The sequence below is a fragment of the Miniopterus schreibersii genome (assembly GCF_964146895.1).
Source record: "Miniopterus schreibersii genome assembly, chromosome: 4".
Taxonomy (NCBI): Eukaryota; Metazoa; Chordata; class Mammalia; order Chiroptera; family Miniopteridae; genus Miniopterus; species Miniopterus schreibersii.
In genome coordinates, this window is record NC_138105.1 from 22,312,314 (window position 1) to 22,334,856 (window position 22,543).

Sequence of the window (22,543 nt, forward strand, 5' to 3'; positions counted from 1 at the left end):
TGAAACGAAGGCTTATGGCAGTGAACTCACTTGCACTGGTAAGTATTGCAGCACGAACTTCTGTCACCATGCCTGGGCCCCCACCAATACACCACACAGTGTGGCACAATGTCTGGAACATGGACTTCATCTAGATGGTTATCACTGTCATATCTCCCTACTGAACCTCTGCATGGCTTTGGAAGAATGGTGTAATAGTGAGGAACCATTGCTGGTTCTCCCAACCCCCACACAGCTGGCACAGCCAGGGGCCACATACCCACTTTAGGAAGTGACCTCTAAGAGTGACCAAATCTCCCCACACACATACTCTTTGAGCCAGCTCCAGTGACCACAGAGCAGCTTTGCTGCTCTAGAACCTATGGCAAACTCCCTCCAGACCAGGCCTTGTGCTCTGGCCACCAGGGCTGCTGGCCCAACTGGGACTGCTCACACCCTAGGAGTCAGGCCCGCTGGCACTCACACCTGGCATCTGCCCCCAAACTCTTTCAGTTCTTCTCAGAAAATCTGGGCCACAGGCCGGGGTCTCCCAGCAGCTCAGAAGAACAGGTCCCTCTGGCCAGAGGGAACCATGCAAATCAGAATAGCAGTGCCCTTAAGCAATGTCTGGACTGTCCAGTGGAGCTAGGGCACCGCTGTGTGCGCATGATGAAGTCTGGGTGTGCAAGTTGTACAGAAGAGTGTGTGCGGAAGCAAGGGTAATGGATGAGTGTGTGAATGTGTGTGTGCTGGTGGCTGGGAGTGTGCATCTGCACTAAAGTTGGGGCTGGGAAGGCTGGGATGGTCTCCTCCCCCCACCTTGTTGAGAAATCTCAGTGAGTCACTGAATGGTTCTGCATATTAATGAGCTCACTCTCTGCGAGGGCAGGAGCGGATTTAAAAGAGGCCTGGGCGGGAGGAGGGAGGCTGTGGCGCGAGCGCCGAGCCTAGAGCAGAGCACAGCACGCAGCGACAGTCTGAGGCACCCACCGACGGAAGGGCGCAGTGTAGCGAGAGAGGCCGGAGACGCTCTCCAGGCAGAGAGAAAGCGGAGCCAGCGGCATCTCCCCGCCGCTGCTCAGACGGGCCGGCGCCCTCCCCTTGTCCCTGCTCCCGTGCCGCGCAACGTGCCCCTCTGGCCAGCATGAGGCTCCTGACCGCAGCTGTGCTCCTGCTGCTCCTGGCGCTGTGCGCCGCGGGCGTGGACGGTGAGTGCCCAGGAGGTCCTTTGTCGCTGTTCTGTCCCATCCTGGGGATCCCAAGCGCCAAGTGCTAGGCTTCCTGAGACCCCGAGGGTTCTGAGTGGGCACCGAAGGCAGTGGAAGGGCAGGAGACCACGCCCGCAACTGAGCAGCCCCTGTGCACCCTTTTGCAGGATCCAAATGCAAATGCTCCCGGAAGGGACCCAAGATCCGCTACAGCGACGTGAAGAAGCTGGAGATGAAGCCAAAGTACCCGCACTGCGAGGAGAAGATGGTTATGTGAGTTCCCATTCCAAGCGTGTGTGTGCTGCTCTTAACCTGGTGCTGGGGCATAGCATGGGGCTGGGTCGGGCTAGCAAACATTTCTCTCCGCCTTGGCAGGGCCTTGGCAGAGCCTTTGTAATTACCCAGTGAGTCCTTAGGACTCTGGCACGACAGTCTGGAAGAGAGTTTGGAAAGAGGGTCACTGTCCTGTGCTCTGGAAACAGCCTCTCAGAGTTCACCCCTGTTCGTATTCAAATGGATAGCCCTGAGTTTGTACTGCCCACCTTTCTAGGGTGATCAAGGGTTAAATGGTTCCTTTGTGCCAGCTCGGAAACACACGGATTGAAAGCACTCAAAGCACACCCAAAACTATTGAATTTGCACCCAAACTGTGAGGTGTGCTGCCTTCCTGTTACTGGAGAGAGGATAAAAGTAAACATTGTCATAACTCCTCAGACCCTCCTTTCAGAGCCTTTTCCCAATAAGGGGACCATGGAGGGCCAGTTTTTGGCTTCTAGCAATTTCATGTTGAGAATGATCCTCACTCTTCCTTCACAAGCTGGACTCTTGGGGACTGGAAAGTGCTCTGCTGGGGTTAATGAGCCACATGGCTGGAGCTCGGCTTGGTGGGAATGTGGGAAATATCTTTGAAACTGGGGCAGAGAGAACACTGAGTTTCCTTGCTCCTCTGCTTTCCCAATTAACCACTTGAGGCCAGCACCACTGTTTCCCCATCAATATGCTTTTGGCCAGGAAGGGAGCCCTTGGCAAAGCAGCTACCAAAAATCTGCCACGGATCATTGGCCCCTCATCCCCTCCCCCAGAAACAGGACACACTCTATTCTCAGTTTGGGCAAGTGCATTTAGCCGCTGGCCCCACTGGCCCAAAGGCCACAGTGCCTGCAAAGGCAGTCCCCAACCCCCACAGCTACCTGGAGGCTGCACAGTCGCTCTGAAGTTAGAGGAATTCAAAGAACCACTGGCCTGGGATGAACCTCACTGCCTTCCTTCCTAGGCACCTAAATTAACCTCTTGCCCCTGCCCCTTTGCCTTGCCCCTTCCCTATGGACCATCCAGAAAATCCTTCTTGTGGGGGCCAGAGGCCACAGGAGCTGAAGGAGGTGCTAAAGCCCCTCCTGGCTCACAGCTTGGCGACTGAAAACTGATAGGGACATTGCAAAGTTAAGTTTGCAGTCCTCGAACTGCTAAAAAAAATGTTTCACATACCAAGTCCAGTTGCTGAGACCTTTCAGGGAAGGAGAAGCAGGGTGTGGGGTATGGTGACATCTTGAAAGGACAGAACGTAAATAGGCTTGCTTGTTTTTTTTCCTGGCTAAACTTTTCAAAATAGAGAGGAAACTGACAGACAGGCAAGTGCATGAGAAGGCTTTATGCAGCCTTGTGAAAACTTGTAGGAGCGTCATGAGATCCACATGCAGTCACCCTCTCCTAAACCTCCATCCCTCACCCAGAACAACCCCCATCCCTGAAGGGCTGGAGGTCCTCTCCCCTCAAGCTTCTAAGACTCTAGATCAGATGAAGGGCCAGAACTTTCTGCCAAAGAAGGTTTTCAGCCACACAGGCTGAACAAAAAAGCAAGTTTTCCAGCTCACCCTGAGTCACCCAGAAATCTCTGATGGGCGGGAGAGGGGAGCTGTCTGCTTTGCAAGTGGGAGTCCTGCACCTAGAAGGGCCCAGGAGAGTCCAGATTGTATAAACAGCAATTTGTGTCATATGTCCACTGACCTCTTGCCAAAACCCTTGGCACCCCAGAGCCACTGAGGAGACGGACTCAGGACCCAGAATTTCTAAGTAATTCCTGGGGGCAGAAATCTTCATGTCTTCAACCCACAACCAATTTTCATAGTCCAGTATTGTCACAGAGCATTTGAGTCTGTGGGGGAGGGCTAAGCATCCTCTCCTGCTCCCCAACCTTCAGGTCCTCAGACTTAGAATTCTCAGCCTGCAAGCTGACCTAACTGAGGAGGGATTTTTCTCAGGTCTTGCCACATCCTTTCATTGCAAGTGCAAGAACAGCATTGGAGGCAGAGAGAGCAGTGCATGGGCTAAATTCTTGCAGAGTGACTAGGTACCACAGGGAAGGAGAATGACCAGACTCCACTCTGAAGCCTGACCCCATGCTCCAGACCTCAAAGGAGGGATAAGACCTGGGGAGTGACAGGCCCCTCATAAAGAAGGCCAGTGAAGTCAGGGCCTAGTCACCCAGCATCAGTGGAAGACCCATCTCTACCCCCAGGAAGCTTAGGCTATGGTGGGGACTCTGGAAACTCAGAGCACAGGAGCAGGTAGAGGACAGGTGGCCCACGAATACTCTGCCCCAATTCTGGCGGCAAGTTTCGACTAGACTGATCCCTTCTAGACTTGGCACATAAGCCCTAAGCCTTTATCTCTGGGAACCTGCAGGAACTAGCTGATCTCTCCCTCCCTTCCCTCTCTTCCTACTTAGACCTCCAACTACCCCTCTTCCCCCACCCTCCATTCCCTAGTACCCCAGTCCTCCCCATACCTTATTCTTGCTGTGATCTCTCAGGGAATGACATCCTCACCTCTCACCTTCCACTTTTTCATGTCCCCTAGGTGGTCCCTCATTCTTGAACACCTCTTCCTTCCCCACCCAGAAGCTTCCTCCTAACTCCTGCCAGCATGGCCCAGCCCTGGCTGAGAGAAGCATCACAGTTCTGGGCAGTAGTCTCACCTCCCCCTCCAGGCTGGGGCTCACACACTAAGGTTTCTCTCCATTGCCACCTCATCTTCCATGACAATTACTAATAACAATAACTATTCATTGTCTATCTACCAGGTGCTAGACATTTTGCATAGGTTATGTTCTTTAGTCATCCCAATAACACTAAGAGGTAGGTCCTACTATTATACCCATTTTACAGATGGGCAAACTGGAAACAGAAAGGTTACCCAAGGTCCCACAGACAGACCTGGGATTCAAACCCAAGTCCCACCTTCTGTACGATGCCACCTGCTTCTCTACTGCATGGCTGGGCCTCCACTGGCTGATAGAGGCCTGAAGAGAGGTCTTATTTTTCTGCCCAAGGGTGAGGCAGCTGGGACTTCAAGCTCAGGAACAATAATGGGCTTCAAGGCCAACAAGACTTAGCTTCAGGATCAACAGCTCTGAGATAATCTGTAGGGAGTTGGGGAGAACTGGGGTTTGAAGGATCAGATGGAGACCACAGTGTGTGCAGAGCATGTCCATGCCCTGCTGTGGAGCAACTCAAACCTAAGGAAAGAGGCCTTGTCATGCACACCTTGCTGGCATTAGCTCTCTCTACCTCTCAACCCCAGGTTCAGAGGAACTGGAAGAGTCCTCTGACCTCTGTTCTCCAAGGGAGGCTTGAGCCCTGTAGACAACACCTGGCATGGGGGTGGGGGTGAAGGGTTGTGGAGGGTGGAGAGACACTATCCCCAGACTCTGAGAGCTCCAGGGGAAAAAGTGAAAGCCGATCACTCAGTACAGGTTTAGACCCTAACATAGAGTCAGAGATTAAGGGGACAACCAGAACCTTCCAAAGAGCCAGCCAGGGAGTAAACATATGGGTAGGCTCCCTTGAAAGGAGGGAGGAGGCCACAGTTTCTCAGTGCCCTGACTGGGACAGACTAGGGCTACCCACAGGCCACACTAAGGGGCTATCATTCAGGTTCCTCAATCCTCTACCTTATCCCACTCCATTTCAGCATCACCACCAAAAGCGTGTCCAGGTACCGGGGTCAGGAGCACTGCCTGCACCCCAAGCTGCAGAGCACCAAGAGGTTCATCAAGTGGTACAATGCCTGGAATGAGAAGCGCAGGTATGCCCCACCTCCTCTCACCTTCCTCCCCACCTACCCCAGATCCATATCCTGGACCCCCTTGGAGGTCCTCTAACCACATCTAATCGTGAACATCCATCACAGTAACCACAGCATGCAGATACCCAGACACTGCTTACATACCCCCAGGGACAAGGAACTCACCACTTAACAAACTGATCTTGTAGACAGTTGTAAGCATCAAAAATATATCCTTTTATGAACTAAAGTTTGTCTCATTTTAAATGTTATGTTACAGTGTTAATTCCTCTTTTTATTTAAACAACTTGAGCTATGTGACCCTGGATTTCCCTCTGCGAAGGCTGAGTGAGCACCTGGCACAGCTCTCTCTGTGATTCTTATGGGGTGAAACATGACCACTTAAGTGACTGGGTTTATTAACTATAAAACTGTAGATACAACCACAAGATAAGGATGACTCCTTGCCAACGATATGTTCTCCCCTCATGACCCCTACTGCCCAGAAACCGGATAAACTCCTTCCCAAGCAGGTGCAGGGAGGGACCTTGGGTTTGACCCTTTAAAATCAGAGCTACTCTTAACCTCAGAGGCGGAAGTGGCCAGACGACCTAAGCCCTGAACCAGATGCCTACCTACTCTGGGTTCTGTTTCCCCATAATCAGAAGATAGGGCTGCACAGCTCTGATCTCCTGGGGTCCTATGTCTGGCCTTAGAGAGGAGGCAAGTTCCTGGTTCCTCTATACCACATAAAGGTGAGCCTGTCCTAGAGCAGACCTGTACTTTCACAGTCAGAGTCTGTTCACACCTGTATTTGCACAGCATGGCCAGGGAAGCTCACTTGTGTGCACGTGTGCATGTGCACGGGCACGCACACACACACACACACACACACATGCTCACATGTGCAGGTGAGTTTCCCAGGAGCTGGTGCCAGCACCTCAGTCAGCAGAGAAGGAAACCAAGGCTAAGTGTGGATGGGGAGTGACGTGCGTGGGAGCACAAGGCAGGAAGCCAGGCTTCCCAGTGTCACCTTCCCCCTCCCTACCTCAGATCCCTATGCTGCCCCTCCCATCACCCCACCCAGCTGGTCCTTTTACACTAAGCTCAACTGGTGACCAGCTCCCCACAGCTGACACTTGGGTATAACCCCAGTACCCAAGCCTTCTGAGCTGCCTCCAAAACTGTCTCATCTGCAGTTGCTTGAAATAGAAAATGATGAGAATGAGAGATTATTTTCTACAAGTCTAATGGGAATGAAGTCCTCTTTCTGGTCAGGGAGGCAGCTCACGTGGCAAAACAGGACCCTGTCCCATCCACTGTCATGTTCCAGGCCCTGTGTCATCAAAAGGGTAATGAGGCTAACCTCAGGGTCAGTTCATGGAACGGCGGAGAACATCTTCAATGAACTGCTGGGAAATACTCAGCCTTTTTTTAGGAGCACTTGTCCCTCGTCCTTCCACCTGGGCCACAGCTTTGATGAAGAGGAGGCAGGTGGGTCCATGAAGCCCTGTCCTTTTTATTTCTGCAAATTCCAACGATGAGAGCAGTGATGGCCTGTGCCCAGAACTTCGTTATTTCATTACAAAATGAGTTCATCCCTTTCTTGGAATGCTCAGTTGTCCTGGGAGGGGAAGAGGGTATTCCCTTGTCTTCCCTACCTCCCCTACCCTGTAAAAGGTTGAAAGTGAGAATGAAGATAAAGGAACTATCTTGAAGTCCTCTTTCCAGAGAGGGGGAGAGAGAGAGAAAATACTGAACCTAGGGTAGAGGAAGCAGGCCAGCCAAGCGCCTGAGGTCCAGACTAGAGAGCTCCAAGCACCTCAGGGCTCAAAGCATCTGGCTGGCACTGGCAGCAGCAGCAACAGGCATTTAATTTCATTGCACAATGAGGTGGTCTTACTCAGAAATCAGGAAATAGTCAGAGGGAGCAATGGGCTGCCTGAGTGTGAAGTTTGGGATTAAAATACTTAGAGGTGGCTTGGGAGGTAAGGGGGAAAGGTCAGCTGATGAATGCACACAGGCCTGTTAACTACTAGAAAAAGTGACCTCGAGCCACAGGCCTCCATGACAGCCCCAGCCCCACCACACACTCTCCCGTCTTAAGGCAGCTGCCTCTACAACTGGTGTTTTTCAGAGGACAGGCATTCTTTGGGCAAAATACAAAGAAAGACACAAGCCTAAGTTGACAGAGGAGATACCTCTCCTCCTCCCCCTCCCCCCCCCCCCCCCGCCCATGCTGGAGACAGATCTCCTTCCTACCACTGACATTCAATGTCCACAAGTCTCTTATGCCTCAGTTTCCACATATACAGAGAGGGTTTGTTTCATGAGGCTTTGAAGATAAAATGAGACTACAAAGGTGGAGGCTGTTTAGAAAGTCAAAGTCAGATTCAGGTGAGCTTTTGTGGTCCTGGTGATGGCATCCTTTGAGATGTCCCCCGCTTCCCCCCAGGCTCCTGCAGTCCTGGGAGGGACACTGCTGAAGATAAGAATGAAGCAGCGAAGCCACCAGCCTGTACACTGCCCAGATCATTTCCTGAGCCACTCACGTGGGTGCTTTCTCTTCCCAGGGTCTACGAAGAATAGGGTGAAAAACCCCAGATGGGAAAGCGTCATACCGATTGGGAGACAGCAAAGGACTTTGCAGATTAAAAAACAAACAAACAAAAAAACCCTTTCTTTCTCACAGGCATAAGATACAAATTATATATTGTTACAAAGCACTTTTTACCAAGGGTCAGTTTTTACATTTTATAGCTGTGTGCAAAAGGTTTCTAGATGTGAGACCCATCTCTCTTGCTTCCAGATTCATCACAGGCTGCTTTTTACTGAAAGGCTGGAAACTCATGCCTTTCCTTTGCAAAAAATGCTTTTTTGTATTTGTCCAGACATCACTATACATCTGAGCTTTATAAGCACCTAGGAGGAACAGGGAGCTTGGTTGAGACATTTCATAGCAGCACTGCTCCATTCCTAGAGCAGGAAGCTTCTGCTCAGAGGTCATGGCTCCTCGACACAGCTGGGCTCATGGTCAGTCACACCCTCAGAGGGACCCCGCAGTGGACCCAGTGGCTGGGCAAGGAGATCTCTCTGCATCTGTTTTTATGAACTCAAGTCTGACTGCCACAGAAATGTGCTTCATCCCCCTGGTTAATTTTTATACACTCTAGGAAACATTTCCAAGATCCTGGGATGGCAAAGCAAATGGTACTTAAGGAAGGGTTTGGGTCTTCTCTTCAATCTGAGGGTTTGTGGAAGTTCATTGCTTCAATAGTTAATGCTTGGGAAGCACATGAAGTTCCTGACACTACTAGCAAAACCCTTAGGAGCAAACTTAAAAATATATGAATACACAACAGTATACAGCTACAGACACATTCTACTGATGAGGGAGAACCTTCAAAGCATATTTCTTCCCCTCATCACAATGGACCATGCAGTACTAAAGCAATACATCTGTGATCCTCCTGTAATTCTTCAGTGTTAAACAGTGCAGCCCTCTTTAGAAAGCTAAGATGGCCATGCGCCATTTCCTTTGTAAATATACTCTTAAGAATGCCCCTGCACACACTGTCCCTTCAGTGTATGCCACATGGTAATGTTGTGTCGCATACTGTGTAAATGTCAGAAACCACTAAGGTTGCATGCAGGTTTCATATTCTTTCTAAGACAAAAAGAACCGTAATAAAATATATTTGAAATGTACCAAAATTCTAGACTGCTGACTTTTTTTCTGTTTAATTAAGCCAGGGTGACAATCAGTGTTTACCACTTCTTGAATAAACAGGGACAAAAGTATTGGAAGGAAAACTGGTGTTTCCCAAATACCTGCCAACGCTCTCTCCTCTATGGAATGTCAACACAGTTCCGAGACAGAAAGCCAGGCCTCAAGGCTAATGCTTCCTCCCTTCCTGGCTCCCACACCTGGGCCAGGTTCATCAGTGCAGCCAGGTCAGTGTGTATAGGACTGGAAGATCCCACTATAGTCCCCATTTAGAGAAGAGACTATGGGGAACCAGTCAAGATCCCTCATATTCAGGGCCCCAGAATTCCAGTGGTGTTCAGGGAGGGGCAAGCAGTGCCCACCAAGAGGCTGTGGGGCTCTGCAGCCAGTCTGCCTGGGAGCCACAGCTGGGGAGATACTGAGGTTCCGTTTCTGCTTCTGCAAGGTGAAGGCACATCTCATGGAGCTTCTGAGGCTAAAGGAGGCATGTCACATAAAGCACTCAGGATAAGAGGGCATGACGAGCACTTGGTAAATGTGAGCTCCTTAAATATTCACGAGACCAGGCTACTTGCACTTTGCAAATACTGCCCACAGCCCTATGTTTCACCGTATCCAAGTCAACCAGGCCCTGAGACAGGCCTCTCTGTGCCCATCTGGGTCCCCCACACTCTGTAAGACTGTCCAAGGGGACATGCCTCCACTCGTCTGCACTTCTTGTCTACTACAGTAGGAACCAGGAGCCAGTGGCATGCACAGCTGGCTCTGCCAACACTTACCGGGACACACAGAATTATCCTGCCCTAGCATGTTCTCAGCAGAGTGCCACTGCAGGCCCTTTGCATCATGGCCTCATTTCCTGGCAATACTGTTACACCACATGTATTTCTGAAGAAACTAAGGACCAGAGAGGTTAAGAGAGTTGCCCTAGGTCATTCATCACCTGGCTCCAATGGCCAAGCCTAACTGCCTTCCTACTGGGGGGAGTTGGAGGGGGTGGGCTGAGGCCACCCTAGGCCTGCATGACTGTGAATCCCTGCTGTTGGTCCCACCTTTCCCCTCATTATGAAGAAAGAAGGGAGACTGGACAGGGAAGCCCAGACACCAACCAACAGAGTGATCCCCAGAGGGAGGGTGCATAACAGGTCAAAGGAGAACAGAGGCCAGCCCTTCTGCCTAGGAGCCCTTGCTTGGGCTTTGAGGGAGGTGCCAATGTAAGGAAGTCAGCTGACAGAGACCCACCATCACCAGCCCCCAAATCCCCCACTGTCCCCACCCCTTGTCCCACCAACACAAAGGCCTCTCCATCCATCACGGGGTGGGGCAGCATTCTCTGCACTGCTCCCTGCATTTCAGACTTCACCTTCCCCCTTCCACACACTCTAAACAAGCCACATGCACACCTCCTCACCCTTGTATGGGGTCTCCTCTGTATCACCTGTGGTTCTAGAACCAACATCTCATCTTGCAGCCCTGCTGGCCCGTATGTTCTCTCCATAATCTGATCTCCCAACCACCGATTGGATTCTTAATAACAGTTACAATGCCCCCTTACAATGTGCCAGGCACCAGCCTAGGCAATTGCCACCCTTCCCCACACTACTGTACCCAAACAAGCCAGGTGATTTGTTTAGAAGGTACTGACAGTCAGTAGAAGAAAGCTGGACTTCAAGCCGCAGTCTGTCAGAGAGCAGAAGGAGTGGGATGTTGTGTGTGGCTGTCTTGTCCTAGACAGAGACTATGTGTCCCTGGGGAACAACAGCTGCCTACGCTTCTGTGGATGATTTGGACCCTGTCCTCCAATAGGTAGGTATTAGCCTGACCACTAAGAAAGGACTCTCAGCCCCAACGCTTCACAAATGCCACATGATGACCCTCTAGAGCCAAGAACTGTGCCTGCTCCAGGGAAGAATGCCCTTTTCCGTGCTGTTTCCTGTCCTTTTTCTCCTCTGGGCTTTCCAGCAGCCCTACAAGGTTTCTACCCACTGCATTCCAGAAAGGAGAGTAACTCCAGGGCAACAAAGCAAGGCCAGGCCACCCTCCCAAGCGGCCCCTGTGTTCGTGGGCCCCATGGGGAAGGTAAGCATGCTCCTCCACACACAGGGCAGACCAGGCCTCCATGCAGGCTCCATCTCTGGAGCCTCACCAACAGGCTTGCTTGGAATCCAAATGCCACACCCTGAGCCCTCACTCTACACAAGCATGTCCTGAGCAGGTACACACTGCTGCACCAGGCTTGACGCCAGGACGGCCACATCCTGGAGAACTCCAGCCTAGCTCCGCCACTCATCTTCTCTACCCAGCTAAAGGTTCCTCAGATCCCCCCTAGAGTCAGGACCAGCTATATAACTGCAAGGCCTGGCACAAAATAAACATACAGGGCCTCCTGTTCAAAAATTATTAAGAATTTCAAGATGGTAACAGTAGAACATTAAGCGCCAGCACAGGGCTCTGTGCACCTCACATGTCACAAGCCCATGGAGCAGCCAGACACCTTAGGTATCAACTCATAACACCCATCTGGATGGATCATTTTGGCCCTCCAGTCCTTACATGACTTGTACTACAGTTTAACAGTTTATTTTAACTTGAACATCTAACAAGTTGTGTTCTTAGAAGCCAAGGGCTGTTTTCTTTGTAAAAACCTCCTGAAACCTATAATAGCGCTTATGACATATTCAAACACCTTAGTCTTTGAATTAATCTTAGTCTTAAGAGCTCCCTGAGAACATGCTTCCTGCACTCATTCACTGAGCTACTACTACATGCAAACCTCCATGCTGAGCAAGGGGTGGGGAGAGGGAAGTGAGGTGCCATCCCATCCCTCATCCTCAAGAGTAGAGTTCATGGTTCATGATGCAGCATTTGCTATGTGCTGCACACTGTGCTGAATTCTACCCACTGACAACCCCTCCAGAAACACCTAGTCTACAAGGGAGATGAAGCTGCTGCCTGAAATTGTCTAAGCCCTATGTTAGAAAGTCACACAGCAGCCTGGCCGGGCGTGGCTCAGCGGTTGAGCGTCGACCTGGGATCCAGGCAATCAGGGTTCGATTCCCGGTCAGGGCACATGCCCGGGTTACAGGCTTGATCAATGACTCTCTCATCATTGGTGTTTCTATTTCTCTCTCCCCCTCTCCTTTCCTCTCTCTGAAATCAATAAAGATATATTAAAAAAAAAAAAAAAAAAAAAGAAAGTCACAGCAGTCTCGAGGGGAACCCCAAAGGGGCACTCACCCAGTCTTGAATGAGACGACCCCTGACCAAGACCTCTGTCAGTTCTGGGAGGGCTCATAGCAAACTGCAAGTTGTTCTCAGGCAGCAATAGGAAGTACTGATTCCACCCTGGCTCTGATGTGGCCTGTGGCCTGCCGTGTTCATGTGTGAGGAGACAGCCCACAAAGACAGCGCCCAGGGCAGCAAAGGGGAGAATGCTGAGGGAATTCACAGGGGGCTCAAGAACATCAGCCATGCCCCAATTGAACGTCCAGGTAAATGAGCCACAGCTCCAACCTCCACTCCCACTTCACCATATCTCTTCCTTTCCATCATCACTTCCCATCTGGTCTGCCAGAGAACCATAGGTGGGAACTCTCCAACCTCTCTGGGCAAGGAAGCTTGCCCATCACAACTTTTATGCTCACCCTCCCACACAAGAAGGAATCATACTGATTGTAGAGCCCTCAGGGTGTTTTCCTGTCCTCCCCTTTATGAAAAGTTGAATAGATATTTTTGGAAGTCATCAAGAAAGCAATTGAACCCTAAGCAACGTCCCGTCCCGTCCCCCCCCCCCCCCCCCCCGCGGCCCTTTCTCCAACTCGCCCCAGCTGCGGCATAGACCAGGGGAAGGGGAAAGGTGATGCGAAGAGGTAGGCTTCAGGGTGGTGGGGAAGATCGCTCAGGAGTGCGCGCAGTAGGGAGAGGAGGAGGAGGGTGTTAATATGGAGCCGCCTTAACCCCACCACCACCCCCACACCCACCACCCCCCACACCGGTCCCGCTGTAGCTCAGCCGCCTCACAACAACCCGGCCCGGCCCACCTCTCCCCTCTCCCCTCTCGCCGCCGCCCGCCGCCTGCCCGGCGCAAGCCAGGGCTCCCCGCTCGCCGGCGATGCGCTCTACCCTGCCCCCGGGGTCACTCCACCAGCTGGGAGGTTCAGGCAGCGGGGAGGGGTGGGGGGAAAGGGGGGGGAAACCGGGGAGGGCCGGGGTAGCGCACTCGCCCACTCCAGGGGCAGCCTCCACCGTGCGCTAATAAAATCGCCCCAGAGGCGGTGGCGCCTCGCGGGCTTCCTTCCTAGGGGGCGCTCTCAATTTTCTAGCGTTTAAAATGGTAACATCTCCCAGCTTCTTCTATCCCAGACCACTGATCTGCGCCACCAGAGGGAAGGAAAAAGCCGGTGCATCTCAGCCAAGGGCTCTCCCAGTTCCCGAGACTGTGAGGAGTGACAACAGTGACTGCTACAGTCACTGCTTACTGTGGCCAGACCCTGTGCCAAGGACCTCTCATGCCTTATCCCATTGAATCCTGTTACAACTACTGCAGGGGGTCCTATTATTAGATCCACTTTACAGATGAGGAACCCATGCTCAGTGAAACATTGCCCATATTCACAAAGCCAGGAGGTGGTAGACAGGATTCGAACCCACGTGTCTGACTCCAGAGCAGGGCTTTTGCTCCCTGAATTACACATTGTCTTACAGTTCTTGTCCACCCTGGCCCACGGGAGACACTACTGTGTCCTCACCTGGCACTTACCTCCTGTCTATTGAATAGAGATTAATCATCTCTAATTTGGGCCGAAAGGACAACCAGCCTTCGCCTGATTTGTTTTGTGTGGCTTCATTTGTCTTTTAGAGACAGGACACTTAACAGCCACATGCTCCACTGACCAGACAGTGAGCCCTACAACTATGAGGCGGCTGCTCCGGCCCACACTTGGTAGACACAAACTCTGCTTGAGTAGAAGCAGCCAGAAATTTTTCCCCCCTTTAACATCAAATAAGTTGAATAAGCAGGATGACAATGATAGTATCAAATTCAACTCAATGTTTTAATTAGAAACAAGTTGAAACCATCAAGATGTTGGTTTTTAAAAAATAATTCAAAGCTGGATTTAAAGTAATCAGCCCCATTTCACAATAAGGAGACTTGATATTCTGGGATGAATGGCAGGATGTCTAATTAGATACAGATGATACTCTCACCTAATATTCAAAGAGCAAATTGATTAGGTGAAGCAACAGGCACTTTTTTTTTCAACCCATTGTTTCCTTAAAGGCAGCCATCACACAAAAAGCATTTCTAAATTACAAAGGCTTTTGTTCCCCTGAAATAGTGGCCTGAGAAGACAGGCTAGAGTTAAGTATTTGCATTGGTACAGCCAAAAAATATAAACCAGAAAAATGAGAGAAAGAATATCTTTCAATTCCTTTATAGCTCCTAAGATACTGACCCTGCTGATTCCATGTATTTTGATGGGCAGCGAAGTTTAATACAAACAATAGCAACAAGCAAAACCAATATTTACTGAGTGCTTTCTCCACAAACTCTATATTAGTCCCATTTTACAGATGAAGAACTTAAGGCTTAAAGAAGCTGAGTAACTTGTCCAAGGTCACACAGTGGCCAAGTCGTCTTGGACATTGTTAAATCTTTGTTTGAACTCTCCTAGGTAGATGACATATGTCCTGGTTTGCTTGGGGCAATCCTGGTCTATGACAGTTGTCCAGTGTAATTATAAAGAGTGTTCCCTTTCCCTCCCTCAAAGGAGTTCTGCGATGGTTGATAAATTATATGATCACCCTAGTTACAGGGCCTAGCAGGAGAATATATTGGTGGGATTGCTCAGTGTCTAAGAAATGATTAGTTAACTTATTCCCTTGGACAATCTACTCCTAAGTGAGTGTGGGCTCTTTGGAAATAATGGTGACTCTTTAACCCCATATGGAACCCTGAGCAGTCCCCTGGTTTCCCGTTCCATCTTGGCCTGTCTCCCCTGCTAGAAAAAGACTGGAGCTGACACCCATGGATTGTTCATATTGCACTTTGGAGACCCATCTGTTGAATGAAGAACCAAATCCAAATCCCTATCCCCCTCTCCATGTGTCTGTCTATATGAGCTTCTCCAGACAATTACAGTATCACATTCTGGTTTCAGGAAAACAAAAGTTAGCCTAGCAGTTGCACTTCCTAGAGGACTGAAGAAAACCTTTCCTTGACAATTTGGCTGGCATGTGCTATAAGTGGGGTCTTAGCTACTTCTGAGGAATAGTAACGGGATATGGGCTTTTGACATTCTATTCAGATCCAGAGAGGCTGAGGAGGGCTGGAGCTTGGGGAAATTCATGGAGACCCAAAGGTGCAACTCCCTCCCCCCACATCAGCCCTGAGTATGTCACCATTTGGGACTGATGGCTCTTATCAAGTCAGAGTATTCTTCTACAATAAGGTTGCTGGCTTCCTCCCTTTCCTGAGCCTTGCTCCCTACACATCTGGGGTGGGAAAGAGGGGCAGAGCCCCAAGACACAGGCAGAGCCTCTCTAAGCCTCCTGGAACAGGGGCAGCTCTGGGGGCAACTGAGCCCTTCAAGCTCCCGGACTCAGTTGTCCTCTTTATGTTTAGCCCTTGGGCTGGCACCCTATGCTGAGGCTTCAGGATATGTCCAGCTGCTGCTCTGCCTGACCTGATCTGACCCAGATTTTAAGGGGTTTTCTGCACTTCCCCCCAACTCTGTTCAAACGGGCCCTCATGAGGGAGAGACACAGAAAGGGCCTGGGCCCTCAGCTTAATGTCCCATCCCCCAAGTGTCTGCAGAGCTGAGAATGCAGGCTATGAGCCAGCTGGCTCATTCAAATCCTGGCTCCTCTCCTTAAAAGCTCAGTGACCATGGCAAGTTAGTTAATTTCTCCTAGCCCCTTAATTTCTTCCAGTCCTAACTTTATAGGGCCACATTAAATGAGATAAGTATGTCAATACAGAAAGTAAGCACCCAATACATGGAAGTTGCTTATTATTATTATTATCATCCTGCCTTTAAAATTTACAAGGAAAAACTATATTTTCCCTGTGTCGACATCATATTTATTAGGCATAAAAAGACCAAACTATCAAGAGAAATTGGAACCTTTTGTGAAGTTGGGCAAACATCCATGCATCAGTTTCATTTATGAAATAGGAATAATAATAGTGCTTAATCTCAAAGAATTGTTATTAAAACACTAAATGAGAGCACTGGCCAGGTGGCTCAGTTGGTTGGAGCATCTCCCCATACACCAAAAGGTTGCAGGTTCAAATCCCAGTCGGGGTGAGTACGGGAGGCGACTGATCTGTTTCTCACATCGATGTTTCTCTCTCTACCTTCCTCTCTCTAAAATCAAACATAACCTCAGATGAAAATTTTTAAAAAACACTAAATAAGACAATTCAAGTAGAATATGTAAAACTCTATGTGACATGTAATAAGCACACAGTAAATGATAGCTAGTAATAACAATAATTTCATGTTACTCACAAGAACATATTTAACAACCCAATGACTCTTAAATCTGGGGGAGGGGAAACACCTTAGAATCTAGTCCCACCTGTATCCAATAGCTAAATTTCTCTAGGTCACCCACCACAAACCTCCTGTGTGGCTGTGGCTCATTTGCTTTGCCCAGGGCATCGTACTTTTTTTTTAAATATGTCTTTATTGATTTCAGAGAGAGGAAAGCAGAGGCGGAGAGAGAGAGAGAGAAATATCAATGAGAGAGTCACTGATCAGCTGCCTCCTGCATGCCCCCCACTGGGGATATCAAGCCTAACACGTGCCCTGACTGGGAATTGAACCCTGATCTCCTGGATCATAGGTCAATGCTCAACTGCTGAGCCACGCCAGCCGGGCCAGGACATCGTACTTTTAACCTCTCATAAGTCTGTGCTACTGTTCTTAGCCACCTACATCTATTAAATAGGAATTTAATTGATACCCCAGGCCTCATCATACAAGAGCACAGTTTCATGCTACATACATCCCCCCTCCAACCTTGTGTTTAGAGGACTGATTCTGAACCAAAACCTAATAATTTACATTTGTCCCAATTAAATTTAGTCTCACTGATTTCTTCCCTAACACTCCAAACTTTTCTCTCACCCAGTGTATTAATTCTGCCTCTCAGCTTTGAGACATTTGCAAACCCCATACACGATAGGGAACTCAATGACACTTGTGTATGCCCCTGTGTTGAGCTGAGGACAAAATGCATTACACATGTGCTCATTCAATTGTCACACCAGCTCCATGAAATAGGCATTGGCATCTATACTCCCATCCCCGTTTTATAAACAACAAAACTGAGTCTGATGGAGATTCATTCACTTGCATAAGTTCACCCAGGTACCAAGTAGCCAAGCCAAGATTTTAAACCAGGCTGTCTGACCTGCACACCTTCAGCATTTGCACATTGAATGGCATTTTTCTAGACAATGTCCGCGTCTCCAACTAGGCTGTGGGATCTCTGACAACAGTGAATAGGTTTTGTCTCTGAATTCTCAATCCTCGGCAACTGGGTGTTTTACTACTAGTGGAGAAGGAAAGGAAAGAAAAGGGGCTGGTGTACGAGAGGATGTGTCTTGGAGCTAGCCTTGGAGCTCAGGTTCTCCTCTGAGAGCATTTATTACTCTGTGGAATATCAGGATATATTACTATCCACCATAACCAGAAGGTTCTATGTCCCCAGCCCCCAGGACTATGCTGGCCCTAAGACTGTGACATTCATTCACCCAAGTCATTGGAAAACTGTGTCCAGCAGTGGACACTCCCAGTGTCCTCCCCCTCCCCACCCCACAGCACAGGGAGCTGCATGTTGAGAGGGAGAAGGTTCAGGAAGCCTCTGGCTTGAGATTTGTCAAATAGTCTTGAGAGGACACCCAAATTCCTGACCAACTAAACACTCTTTCATAAAACAGATTCTTGAGCGAACTCACAGAACTTTTATACTACGGAATCAAGCTAAGGAGAAGAGCCTTAATATTAAATAACCAAACACTGTTTGGATGTTGAACCAGTTCTCTCTACCCAGTACCACTTTTGTATGCACACCCTCCTCATGGCATACAGCCCCTATGAAGGCCTGCTCCTTTTCCTACAAGCTGCAAGGCCTTTAATTCTTCTGAAAACCATCAAGCAGGGGTTCTACTAAATAGATCTTCGGGCTAACAGATGACAGACCCAGGGAAGGTAGTCTGGGAACAGCGTTTGCTTGGAGAAAGATCAAAAGTGCCATCTTGTGGTTACTTTACAACTTGCATGCTGCTTAATAAACCCTGCCTCAATAACAGCATCCCATCATCCAGCTCTATCCTTTGGAAGCCAGTAAAGCCTGAGCAGTCTGTAAATCACAATACCCACCCCCACCTGAAGCTGCAGTAGGGAATGGGCATACCTTCGACGGCTGAGACATAGCACACGACCAAGTAAGCCAATCAGGGACTTCACAAGATTTACTAGGTGGAAGCTGGAGAAAGAGGCTTGTTTAATCACAAGTCATAAGGATGTGGACTCAGGTCACCAGAGGTCATCTTTGGGATACAGTGAAGAAAACCTGCCTAAGAACAAAGCCAACACCCAAAAAGAGTCAGAGCAGAGAAATGGAGTGAGGGAACTACCACCACATGGGTGAGTCCTGGATCTAGCTTTGCCTGAAGTTGTACCAGCTCTCTCTTCCCAGTTACAGGAAACAACTCATTCTGGTTTTGCATAAGCTACTTGGAGTCAAGTCTCTGTCACTTTTAACCAAAGAGACATAACACATCAATAAAAGTTTGTTTAAAGTGAGGTCCAGTTACAGAAAATAAATGATGCTTACATTAACTTTATAATTAATAAGGCTTTTTAATAGCAAATAACTATGAATAAACACATAGCTATTGAATTAAAAACTGAAATAATTACATATAATAAATTTTAAAGCCATAGATTTCAACTTAATAGACTAAAATAAAAGGCTAGTATGGAAAATCTCCATCAAAAGGTCAAAAAGAAGTGATTTCTGAGTATAACAGAACGCTTTCTGAGTACTTTGCATTGTCAAATATCTCTGTGCAGCCTGTGAAGCAATATGGAAATATCTTCAGGAACTTCTGAGTAAACCCTTTAAACCAATAACCCCATTTCTAGGAGTCTGTCCTAAGAATCCCAATCAAAGGAACTAATATTTGCATGGTGATGTTCACTAGAGTAAGATTTACCATAGTCAAAAAAAATTAAAATGAAAGCAAACTCAAAAGGTTAGGATACAATTGAGTGTTATCGTACATCGATTTCATTAAATATATAGTTAGGCAAACTATTCATATGCCAACTATAGAAATAACTGTTCAAACATTTGCTGAACACCAACAATAATTTACTGAATTCTTATTACGGAGTGAAGTGTAGTGGACAGTGTATTTTACATGCTTCATGTCATTTAACCCTGGAACAATTTAAATGTTAAGCACTTTTCTACAAACCCCTTTTAGATGAGTAATGTAAGGCATGGAGGAATTTATAACTTTTTAGTGAAAGTGACAGATGAAGGATTTGAACCCTGTAGTCCCAGTCCCAAATCTACACACATGCCCACTACACTTCACCCCATGAATGAGGTATGGTGCTGAGCAGGTCACCTGAGTTACATGTATAGGCAGCACATGGATTTTGTGGGAGCTGCTTTGTATGTCTGGCTGTCCTTTCCAGCCCATGTTCCAGGTGGAGATGAAGGAAAGGGCCCTTATTCAGCATCTACCAGCAGTCAGACACTGTACCAGGTACTTTGTTTCCACTTGCAATGATCCCTAGTGGGAGCTGAGTTCAGAGAGATAGAGATGTTTGCCCCTGCTCAGGGGCTCCCAGTCAGGGGCACGGCTCATTATCCACATGTGTAATGAGAAGATAAACGGGAGAAATCATGGAAACCTGCTCAGTAAGAGCAGAAGATGGAGCTGGGAATCTTCGGGGGGGGGGGGGGCTTTGAAAATCAAGCAGAAGGATATCTGTGCTAAAAATTGGGGGTGGGATATCCATGCCATAAAACCTGGAACAGGGAGAACAACAGTATTATGTGCATGGCTACCATTATTGGTCTCTTACTCTGTACTAACACTACCCAGGATTCTCTAACCTGACCCTAACAGTGTGCCTTAAGTCCAGGCATTATTATCCCATTTTACAGATCAGAACACTCAGAAAGTAAGTGGCGTGGCACAAGACTAAGTAAAGATCCATTCTCTCTACACCGCAGCACATGGCCTCTCGGAAGCCCAGCGCGCTCCCACCTGGACGGTGAGTCTGTGGTGCATTTCCAAACATTGGAGACCGAGAGGGGCTAGGGTAGGGTGGTCCACATGGCTCTGGGGTTGGGGCGAAGTTCCAAATGGAAGCAGCACAGCTGGTGGGAGACAGCAGCCCAGCTCCACACTAATTTCCCCCTTTGTCATGCTCAGTTAAGGACCCAGAAGAAACCAATCTTTGTGTCTTTTCATGGTTAAAATTCTACATGGAACAGAAACCTCAAAGCAGCCACCAAGCCAGTCTTTGTTGGGTTTCTAGGCAGTAAGGACACTGCATCTTAACACTTAGAGCTCAGACAGAAAGGGGCTCCATTATTCAAAGGGAAACTCAACAAGAGCCTTTTTCTCCCAAGTGCTTGAAATTTTGGACTCACTTTTAATCCCCGGAAGAAATGTTGGATCCCTTTTCCCTCCACATCTCAACGTTGTTCCTGCAAGTTCAGAAACTGCCAGAGGAAGACTTTCATAAGTGGTTGTGCGGTCCCTATTTTCCACCCCATTCTCATAGAATCTGCTTGGTTTTCAGAACCTTGAAACCTTCATTTGTTTAAAGAGCTCAATACACTCAGAAATATATATATTTATATAATAATATAATATATATACAATTTTAAACTCATCTATTCATTATTGTTTCACAAACAAGCCTCAACTGCATACCTCCAAAATAAGATGCCAGGCAGGTTTCTGAAGAAGTCACTCAATGGACACTTTGGCTTAGTATGCTTCTCCTAAAACTTAATATGCTTTTCCTTTAAAAAGTACATTAATTCTGAAATAAAAGCCAAAGGCAAATTTAGGTTTCACAAATACCCTCTCCCAGGTAGAAAAGGGGCTGTCTCCAGCTCCGTGAAGAATAAACAGCTTCTAAACGCAAAGACCATCTTGCCTTCTCTGGGCCCCAAATTCCTCTCTGGGCCAATCATCATCATCATCATTATCATCATCATCATCAAAACTATCACTTCTGGAGCAGCAAAAATGTGTGGCAGCCTGCCTGAGCCATGTAACATACTTTATTCCATCAAATCCTCCGACATTCTGGAGAAGAGGAATGCCTACCCCACTGTGCAGATGTGGAACCTGAAGCTTGAAGATGTTAAGAACAACACAGTTGCCAGGCCGGGCGTGGCTCAGCGGTTGAGCATCGACCTAGGATCTAGGAGATCGGGGTTCAATTCCCGGTCAGGGCACATGCCCAGGTTGCGGGTTGCAGCTGATCAATGACTCTCTCATCATTGATGTTTCTCTCTCTCTCTCTCCCTCTCCTTTCCTCTCTCTGAAATCAATAAAGATATATTTAAAAAACAAACTAACAAAAACACAGTTAGCAAGTGGCAAAGTCAGAGTCAAGCTGATGCTGTCAGACTCCAGGTCTGAGTTCTGCCCCAACCTCCAGCACCCCTGCCCCTCTCCAAACCCTCCACTCAACTGCGTTTAGATTAGATTGTGATGCTGAGGTACGAAATTTCCCTCTCCAATAGGCTTTCCATTGACCCGCCCAAACAAGCTGCTCCCAAACAACTGTCCTCTGCTCTCCTCAGACAAAGTGGTATTTATTTCTCCAGCCAGCCAACCAACTGAACACAAAAACCCTGCTCAAGGGGTCTGGGATCCAAAGGTGGCAATAGTTCAGCCAGTTTGGAGAGTTATTTTTAAATGCCCATTTCTGGCTTCCTACAAAATATTTGACTAGTACTCCTTAAATTGACGACACTCTCAAATGGGGCAATTAAAGGTAGTGTAGTAAAGGAAAGTCAGCGGTGTGCTGGGGGAAGCTCTGCAGCCCAGAAGAGCTGACCGCTACATTTGCAGAATTTTTGCGAGCCAGTTATTAAATTGTTGGTAGCCTGAAATCAGCCATGCTGGAAGAACTTACACCACAGGTATCAGGAAATGTTACAAATCAGGTTTTGATTTGTTCTTTTCCCAGAGAGCAAGTTATTAAACATTTACGAGCACACCCCTGGGAGAATTCATACAAATGTGGGCAAAGTTAAGGAAATCAAAGGGGACAAGGTAGTCTCTTGGGATTAGCGACAGTGGGGAGCTGTTAGCTACTGACCCCTGAATAAGCAAGAGCAAGAAAAGGTTTCCAAACCCAGACAGTGTAGTCGGACAGGAGGCCCATCCATCAGGGCCTTTGAGAGAGGTGGTCCAGCAGGGCAGAGGACAGGAAAAGAAACACCCAAATCTGACTTTATAAGAAGCATCCCTGGTGCCTATGGGTGGACCAGGGTCCTCTAGGCCAGC

At 48.4% G+C, this 22,543-nt stretch overlaps 1 protein-coding gene across 1 annotated transcript; it reads left to right on the plus strand.

The window, feature by feature from the left end:
- Positions 1 to 580: 580 nt before the first annotated feature.
- Positions 581 to 8,967, plus strand: CXCL14 (C-X-C motif chemokine ligand 14). The gene is made up of 4 exons (XM_081137178.1): positions 581 to 1,187; positions 1,355 to 1,460; positions 5,157 to 5,270; positions 7,823 to 8,967. The coding sequence occupies exons 1-4, from the start codon at positions 1,124 to 1,126 to the stop codon at positions 7,836 to 7,838; spliced, it is 300 nt and encodes a 99-aa protein (XP_080993304.1). The 5' UTR covers positions 581 to 1,123; the 3' UTR covers positions 7,839 to 8,967.
- Positions 8,968 to 22,543: the final 13,576 nt, after the last annotated feature.

Coding starts and splice junctions, on each gene's coding strand:
- CXCL14 (XM_081137178.1), top strand. CDS start 1,124: ATGAGGCTCCTGACCGCAGCTGTGCTCCTGCTGCTCCTGGCGCTGTGC. Junction 1,188..1,354: donor GTGCGCCGCGGGCGTGGACG/GTGAGTGCCCAG, acceptor ACCCTTTTGCAG/GATCCAAATGCAAATGCTCC. Junction 1,461..5,156: donor TGCGAGGAGAAGATGGTTAT/GTGAGTTCCCAT, acceptor ACTCCATTTCAG/CATCACCACCAAAAGCGTGT.